Raw genomic sequence first — 8,762 nt, 5'->3', positions numbered from 1 at the left:
TCAGGGGTTTTTGAGGGGTTCCAATGGCACATATGGGATTTGCATTTATTGCCCATGTATGTTTCTTCACTTGTGGTGGTGTCAGTGTACTAATGACGCATCTTGTGTGTATGCGCCCTCTGCAGGTGAGCCGGAGTTTCGCTATGTGGCTAACATGCATGGGAATGAGGTAGTGGGCCGTGAGGTGCTGCTCAACCTCATGCAGTATATGTGCCAGGAGTACAAAAGGGGGGACCAGCGCATCGTGAGGCTGATCAAAGAAACGCGCATACATCTGCTACCCTCTATGAATCCAGACGGCTACGAAATGGCTTACAAGAAGGTTAAACCTGCTCAGTTATCTTGTTTGATCTGTTAAAAGTCACATTTCTTATGTGCATTGAATACATTTAATAAACAAATGCACCTTACCATTGAGATTTCAGATACATAATGTATATATATATATTTTTAATTTTTCTATATGTAGGTTCGAACAATCAGAAATGAAGCACAGTATATCAACCTCCTGTCTCCTTTTCTGCAGGGCTCGGAGTTGTCTGGCTGGTCACTGGGTCGCTATACCTACGAGAACATCGACATGAACCACAACTTTGCTGACTTGAACACCGTTATGTGGGATGCCATGGATCAAGAGTCGCTCTTGCTTACAAAGTCAAAGTCCAAACTCATTAACCACTACTTCCCCATCCCAGAGCAGTACACCTCCGAGGATGCCTTTGTCAGTGCACTGCCATTCTATCCCATAGTGGTTTCTTATCTCACACAAGCCTTCTGTTAGTTAGTTTGTGCTCCTCTGCTTTGGCTTTTTCCAGGTGGCGTCTGAAACTCGTGCAGTTATCAACTGGATGGAGAACATCCCCTTCGTCCTCGGTGCCAACCTGCACGGGGGGGAGCTGGTGGTCACATACCCCTTCGACATGACCCGGGACTGGGCTCCTCGCGAGCACACCCCCACGGCGGACGAGAGCTTCTTCCGCTGGCTGGCCACGGTCTACGCCAGCACTAACCATGTCATGTCCGACCCAGACCGCCGGCCGTGTCACAATGAGGACTTCCAGCGGTACAACAACATCATCAATGGAGCCAATTGGCACACAGTTCCAGGCAGTGTGTGAATCTCTTTGTTCTCCTGATATTTATGGTTATTTAAAGTTGGTCGCACACAAGTTGGTAACATCAACTCTACTGTAAAAGAATAACAGGGTTCCCACAATTATGGAAATTATGGGACATTTTTAAATCCCATTTTCCAGACCTGAAAAAGTCATGAAATAAAGTAAATTCGCTCAACGTTTTGGAAAAGTCATGAACGGTATAATGAAGTTCATTTTGTTATTGTACTTTTCCATGGATACTGTTTTGCTGTGCACATTTCTGCAGCATGATAGTTGAATTGTTGAAAAACCTAACTATGAACTATTTATGTTTATTTTTTAGTCAATGATAAAGTAAGCAATTTTGTAGGTTGCGAAAGGTCCTTGAAAAGTAATGGAAAGGTTTTGAAATGTTATCAGTTCAAATTTCATGGGAACCCTGGAGTTAGAATGATGTAGAAAGTTTTCACGTTTCATAATGGCTGATTTTGTACTCCTTCAGGCGTGAATGATTTCAGCTATTTACATACCAACTGCTTTGACATAACCGTGGAGTTGTCCTGTGATAAGTTTCCTCATGCCAGTGAACTTCCAAAAGAGTGGGAGAACAACAAAGAATCTCTGCTGGTCTACATGGAGCAGGTCATCAGCCTTAAACATTACTTGTCCTACGCAAGACGGTTTATGTTAATGTTTTTTTTTTTTCCTCAGATGTGAGTGTTCTAATTACTTGTTTGTCTTGGAATCTGTCTCCATAGGTACACAGAGGAATCAAAGGAGTAGTAAGGGATAAAGACACTGAAGCTGGCATACCAGACGCAGTCATACAAGTAGATGACATTGATCACCACATCAGATCAGGTGACCTGCCTCATCCTTTGTTAGCCCACTACAAAAACAGCACAAGTTCAGTGATCCAAGATCAGTGTTAGTCACTGCACACAGTCTTCTATGTTTGTAGGTTGGTTTTTGATGATACCAGTGGGGGTTTGGCAATTGTCAGCTCAATGTCAAAGAAGTACAAAATAACTTGATGGGATCGGAATAAACAGTCTTGGACTGGAATGTGTTCAGTAGAAGGACTGATGGCTTAAATACCAGGAGTAAGGAGTTGTTGTTTTTTCTTGTCATAGCATCTGATGGAGATTACTGGCGACTCCTGAACCCCGGTGAATACGACGTTACAGTCACCGCCGAGGGCTATTACCCTTCCAAGCGCTCATGCCGTGTAGCATACGAACACCACCCCACCATCTGCGACTTCCGCCTCACCAAAACACCCAAGCAGCGTCTGCGTGAGATACTTGCCAAAGGCGACAAGATCCCGAAGGACTTGATGCTGAGACTTCGCCAGCTACGGCAGCGCAAGCTCCGCGCCACCACCAAAGCCCTCAAGCGCCGACGGGAATCACAGCGCCAGGCCCGGCAGACCCGAAGTCAGGCGGCCAAGTGACCTTTGACCCAAGTTTAGGGCCAGTAACAGGACTGTGATTTCATCTGTTGCACAGTTGTTGCCATTTCAGGCACCGGTGTGCTTTTAATATGCAGAATGAAGATAAGTGTGTTTAGGCTTATATTTAATCTAGTTCTCAGGGTTGGACAGAACATAATAGGTCTATTTTTGCTGTGGTAGCCTAACAAATTGTGGTCTTATTTTTGCTGTGGTAAATGTAGTTTAACACATTGCGATATTTTGTCATTCAGATTAAATAGTGCATAGTTGCCCCCAAACCCAACAGACAGATATCCACTACACCCCAACCCTTCTATAAAGTGAGTGAGAGCCAGAAAGAATGATCATAATGTTTGATACAGACTTAAACTGATTGTATTTTGACACAAGAGAGTAACATATGACCACAAACTAGCTGTAGCTCATGTTGCTGGCAAATGGGGAAGAGATGATTAACTACATTACTACAAAAGTCAGTCTGGAACTGACACTGTATAATCTACATTAAAAAGAGATGTTTCACCTACCTTAGTGGCTTCTGAAATTATTTATGGCCTGGTTAGATAGAGACGTAGCAGAGGTGGGCCTAGGCTTAGAGTATTGAGAATAGGAAGGGAAATCTGCCACCATCTTGTGTTAACATGTGATTACCTTTGACACCTTGCACATTTCACTGTAATGTATCTGATGATGAAATACACCTTATGGTGAGCGATATTTTATATGTAGGCCTACCCAGTGCAAAATGTCTAAATGCCCTCTAGGCCCAATAGGCAATCAGAACTTGAAGATGAGCAAGCAGGATTCTCCATCACAGTTCAGCAAAACTGTGCTCTTAATCTCACGTTATGGCAAAATATGTATTGTGTTTTTAATCTTTTGATTTACTAACCGCACACATTTTTTTTTACTAGAAGCCACAACTGATACTTAAACTTAAATTAAGTATTAACACCCAAACAGCAGGCGGCAGTATAGAGGTTTACTGTTCAACTCGAAGTGGAAGTAGAAGAATAAACGGAACACAACTTTTCCAGTGAACTGTGTTCCCGTCGGCGGAAATTGCAGGCGTGCGTGAGGAATCAATGTGTTGTCGGCGTGAGTTAACTACTTGATACATGTTTTTAAGTTTGCAGTCTTTTATTGTGTAGGTTCAGGTCGAACGTTTTTTATAATGCGGGGAGACAGTCTTCACGTTTGAGTTTTGTGTTATTGTCCTTAGGTAGAAGGTTTCGAAGTTTTTCTGCAACTAAGCTAGAGGCGTTGCGCGAACCGATATCGTAGAAACTTTGGCTACTGGTAACGTTACAACTACCGTTCAATTTAAGAAAAGAGAAGGAGAAACCCGTTGATCTTCGTGCGTAGGAAATTGTTCTTTGCTGCTGAAACAAAGGCTTGGCCTCATCAAAATGGTGTTCTTCACATGCAATGCATGTGGAGAATCGTTGAAGAAAGCTCAGGTGGACAAGCATGTCATGAAATGTCGTGGATGTGAAGTACTCTCGTGTATTGATTGTGGAAAAGACTTTTGGTAAGTTAACTTAGACTGTGCTGTTTCGGGAATGGTGTCCTTGTGAAATTCATTGAGCCTATGTTACAGGTGTGTGCTAGGTTAGCTGACTTGGCTAGCATGTTGTTCTCTCTAGTATAAGTACCCATGTAGCTATAACTAAAGCCTCATGGAAGTTTTATTGTGGTCCAACAGGGGAGACGACTACAAGGACCATAACAAATGCATCAGCGAAAACCAGAAATATGGTGGCAAAGGCTACGAGGCTAAGACCAACAAGGGTGACGTCAAACAGCAACAGTGGATGCAAGTAAGTTCATTTGTTTGGAAGTGCTTCAGTCACCAGTGCTTACATTTCAGTCAGTACTCCCAGTGCAATTCGGGAAAATGGAAATGATAACACATTTTAAATGACTCATGACGAGATGCCAGGTTAAAAACAGATCATTCTTTTGTTTTTCGTCAGAAAATCCATGAAGCCATGAACAAACCAGGTGTGACTCCAAAGCTGAGGGACATTCTAAAGCAAGTCAGCACCTATGACAACGTTCCAAGAAAAAAGGCAAAATTTCAGGTAAACAGCAGTCAAGCACAAACACTCAAGCACACATATTTATTCTGCACTGGTAATCCATTAAAAGGTGTTTTTGTTTTTCCTAATATGTGTTTTATTTGGGTGTCTCGTTGGACAATTTTCTCTTCTGTTGCGCAGAACTGGATGCAGAACAGCCTGAAAATCTTCAACCCTTCTTTGCAAGACCAGGTGTGGGATGTCTTCTCTGCTGCAACAAGCCAGGTAAGTGAAGGTTTCTCAGATTTCTTTCTCTGTGAAAGGTAGAAGTAGTTGTACTGTGTTATGTTATAATCAGTTTAGTATTTTCATTGAATAATGGTGGGCTCTCTTACTCTTTGCATTGGAACAGAAGTATGATGTGGAATTGTTAGACCATTCACGAACAGTATACCAAGGTACTAGAGTAGTCACTTTACTGTCTACTTTGTGCTGTGTGTCTTTCAGGAAAGAGAAAAATAAATTCACGTTTGTGATGCACTATTGAGAATTGTTTAAAAATGGCAACATATTTTTTTTTTACGATATCATTCAAGGAGCAAGAGAAGCCAAGTAACCAGCAACAGCCTCTGAACAGTACGAACGGGACGGCTAAGGCTGAAGAGAACGGGACGGCACAGCATGAACCGTCCGATGAGGTGGAGGCCCCTCCAAAAGAGAAGAAGAAGAACAAGCGAGAGCGCAAAGAGGACCGGCAGCTGAAGAAAAAACCGAAGAAAGGTCATGGGAACGTAAATGGCCAGGACGAAGGAGAACAGCACGCTGAGGAGGCCTCTGAGAAACAGAAGAAGAAGAAAAAGAAGAGGAAAATGGAGGAAGTTGAGGAGGACGATGAGACCCCAGATGAACAAACTGTTGAGACTGAGCGCAAACCTAAGAAGAGTAAAAAAGACGATTTAGATGGTGAGCTCACTTTGAAGTTTTAATACTAAGTTTTAATACTAACCTCAGTAATAGTAATATTTCGTAATTATTTGTATATGTATATCTTTTTTAATATATTAATATTATGTATATAAAATGTTTTTTTATTTTTACATCCAGACACGCAAAACTCTGAGGTAGCAGATGATGTGCAAGGGGAAGCAGATGAACCACATTCCAAAGGTATCATGTGACATTTTCATGTTGGGTTTATTAAATACTCTTGGTGTCTTATCTGCACACTCCCAATCTTTTGTCCAGTGCTGTATTTAGAAAAATAGTATACTAAACACCTTTATGGATCTGGTGCTTTTGCGGTGGAGGACCACGAGGGGGCAGTGTTGTGTTTATAAGGGGGTGCTGAGTCAGTTTCCTGTGTTCAGCATGTCAGCAAAATTTGCTGAATTTTGCATGTTGATACCATATTTGGTGTTAAAGCCCAGCGTGATTTAGCTAGCAGGAGGTGACCGGGACATTATTGTGCATCTTAAAGGAGGCTGTTACTTATAGAGAGATAATACATGTCCTGGGTGTGTTGTGAGATATTAGCATGTCTTGTTCACTTGCCTATGCAATATTGATGACTCTTCTGCTCTACAGGCAAATTCAACTGGAAAGGGACCATTAAAGCTGTGCTGAGACAATCACCAGAGGAAGGAATTGCTGTAAAAAAGCTCAGGAAGAAGGTAGCCCTTCTAAATTCTGTGTGGATATTTTTTGAATGGATCAGAGGCTTTGTGTAATAATTGCCATCAGCTAACAGTTACATTGTTTTGGGGAAGATTAAATGCTGCAAAATGTGTATCAAGGCTGTGTATATTTTTTCAGTCTGAGTTTCAGCCACATCAGTGCCTTTCCATTGATGTGGTTCTAAATCAGATGAATTTTACTTAATTTAAGGAAGAATAAGTTGATTCCAAGTTGATTTGTTTGCAGAAATTGTGACCAGTCATTTTTTTTTTTCAACTCTTCAACTTCACCTCTTCTCAGGTTCTGGCTGCATATTATTCATTCAGTGGAAATGGAAACTTCAAATCAGAGGAAGAGGTCTTCTCCCTGTTCAACAAGAAACTCAACTGCAATCCCAAGTTCAAGGTTCTTAAAGACAAAGTCAGACTTGTGAAGTAGAACTATCGTGTCATGAATAATCCTGCCAAAAATTTCCCTTCACTGAGACTCCCCAATGAAATGTTTTAGTTAAAAAGAAAAAAAACAATAAATGTTCTCTAAGAACCACCACATCTGCCTCCTCATTTTGAACAAAGTTATTTTAATACAAGAGGTCACTGTCAGGTCACCCTGGTTAAAATTGGCAACCTTTGCCTTTGAATTGTAACAGAAGAGCCACGGGGCGACTGGCGCTTCTGGTTATTTTGCTCAAAGGGCTGAATGAATCGCTGGGGATTCCTTTAGTGTGTATGTCTGAAGGAACTGTGAGCCTCTTCACAGAAGCCAAGACATGCCGCCGCTGCTGAAAAGCTCCTCCAAAATTGCCACCAAAACGGAGCGATAAGAACCGAGGACGACACATAAACTCTTCTTCTCCCCCTCACCTCATTAAGTGGGGGAGAAAAGGCTGGGAAAACTGGTCCTTATCTTTCAGGATTAGGCATCTTGGTGGTGGAGGTGGGAGGAGGGGGCGGGCACCTGAGGTGAATTTGACTCTCACACGGGACGGGGCTAATGCACATTCCTCGGCACCCAGAACGGGGTTCACTTGGCCGCGCACACAGAAGCCCCATAGAGGCCGGCGAGCAAGAGTCGGACCCCCGGGAGAAAGTCTTAACGCTGAACAATTTTCAGCAGGAGAATGAGAAGCCTGTTGGACACGCTGCCACACACACTGGAGCCGGCGAAGCAGAGCTCCATCCCGTTATGAAAGTTCTGCTAATCCTGCACGCTAAAACTGATCCCCATTCAGCACGGTGCTTACCTGTAATTATATATTGCATCCTGTGGGTATTAGGGAAGCTATTACTCATGTTTTGCAAGTATTATGAATCTGTCCAAGCTTTAAAGGTAACCAGATCTTGGTTGCATTGTGAATACAACATGACTACAAAGCTAATTAAAGAAAAAATAAATATATATTTGTTTATATATACATTTATGATTATTATTTATGTCATATATTTGTTTTTTTCTAGTTCATGCCTTGTGCATATGAAAATGTTCCACATTGCAATCAGTCCGGATTGGACCCTTATGTTTTCTTGAGCCACTTCACGTCACGAGGCTTACCATCTGCCTGTAGGGGACCTGCGTTGCCCCTGTTCTGGGAAAGGCACAGGGACATGGTTGCACCATGTGAAGTGAGGAGTTGGGGATGATGTTTGGGCTTGTCAAAGTTTTTATTTTCACTTGTACAGTAGAAGACCTTAGAGCACAACATGACCTGAGTTTTGTTTCCTGTCAGCTTACTTGACCCCTCGGCTCACTAAGTTCTACTGCTGCTGCTGCTTAATATCATAATCACTGTTGAAACTGAATGAAATGCAAAAGAAATGGCTTCTGTGAACCATGACTAAAAAGATAATGTAATTCCTCTGAGTTATTCTGAAGTCAATCTGGATATTTGGTGTGTTAAGTATTTGAAACCCTTTGGCTTGCCTGTAGGGCCTTCATCAGGTGGTTATCTGTGGCCGAGTTACTTAACTCTCACAGTATCTGTGATTTCAACAACTGAAAGCGCTTGAAAATAACATAAAGTTTTGACACGTCATGTTGCAAGGTGTTTTTTGTTTCACTCGCCTATAGCTTGTTTTTTTTCCCCCCTATTAAAGAGATTATTTCGATGAAGCATGGAGCTTTAAAGAGCATCAACAATAATAGGATAGACATCAAAAAACGAATCCTTGGTAGACACACCTGTTTCCTGGAATTACTGTATGGATCCTGTTTCCTGAAGTCTTAAAGGTGTCTCATTAGAATGAAGGACATTCCATGGGATGGCCCATTCCTTTTTATGTAGGCACAGTGCTGGTGTTTGTTTGGTTAACAAAATAATTCAATTACTCTTATGGTTTAAATGGGATGGAGGTTTGGAGATGATTATAAGTCATTTGATACTATTCAGAGGTGTAAAAAGAGGTGTGTGACATTAACAGCCTTTTCAAAAAAACTTTACCTGAGCTCATGGGAAGGAGGATACAGGGTTAATGATTTATAATATTCTTCTATTTCAGTTACAGATTATGAATTATTTAA

General features: G+C 41.8%; 2 protein-coding genes across 2 annotated transcripts in view; both read left to right on the top strand.

Moving 5' to 3' along the window:
- The window catches only part of cpxm1b (carboxypeptidase X (M14 family), member 1b), a gene marked incomplete at its 5' end in the record, with an annotated part of 18,174 nt that extends 15,098 nt beyond the window's left edge, over positions 1–3,076 (top strand). Inside the window, 6 exons of the mRNA XM_080841301.1 lie at positions 126–322; positions 527–721; positions 816–1,110; positions 1,600–1,739; positions 1,856–1,958; positions 2,231–3,076. Of these exons, the coding sequence (XP_080697427.1) occupies positions 126–322; positions 527–721; positions 816–1,110; positions 1,600–1,739; positions 1,856–1,958; positions 2,231–2,550 (1,250 nt within the window). The 3' untranslated portion in view covers positions 2,551–3,076. The remainder of the gene's footprint in view (positions 1–125; positions 323–526; positions 722–815; positions 1,111–1,599; positions 1,740–1,855; positions 1,959–2,230) is intronic.
- Positions 3,077–3,648: 572 nt separating this feature from the next.
- On the top strand, positions 3,649–6,832 carry lyar (Ly1 antibody reactive homolog (mouse)). Its single transcript, XM_080841320.1, has 8 exons — positions 3,649–4,081; positions 4,256–4,370; positions 4,527–4,634; positions 4,773–4,856; positions 5,168–5,534; positions 5,676–5,738; positions 6,156–6,241; positions 6,546–6,832. Exons 1-8 carry the CDS (start codon positions 3,960–3,962, stop codon positions 6,681–6,683), a joined length of 1,083 nt encoding a protein of 360 aa, XP_080697446.1. The 5' UTR covers positions 3,649–3,959; the 3' UTR covers positions 6,684–6,832.
- Positions 6,833–8,762: the final 1,930 nt, after the last annotated feature.

The sequence above is a fragment of the Sprattus sprattus genome, assembly GCF_963457725.1.
Source record: "Sprattus sprattus genome assembly, chromosome: 6".
NCBI lineage: Eukaryota > Metazoa > Chordata > Actinopteri > Clupeiformes > Clupeidae > Sprattus > Sprattus sprattus.
The sequence above is the reverse complement of the archived record's forward strand: the minus strand, read 5'-3'. Positions and strand labels throughout refer to the sequence as shown.

Excerpts from the sequence above, each read along its gene's own strand:
- lyar (XM_080841320.1), top strand. The coding sequence starts at position 3,960 with ATGGTGTTCTTCACATGCAATGCATGTGGAGAATCGTTGAAGAAAGCT. Across the intron at positions 4,082-4,255 it reads GATTGTGGAAAAGACTTTTG|GGGAGACGACTACAAGGACC; the intron begins GTAAGTTAACTT and ends GTGGTCCAACAG. Across the intron at positions 4,371-4,526 it reads AACAGCAACAGTGGATGCAA|AAAATCCATGAAGCCATGAA; the intron begins GTAAGTTCATTT and ends GTTTTTCGTCAG.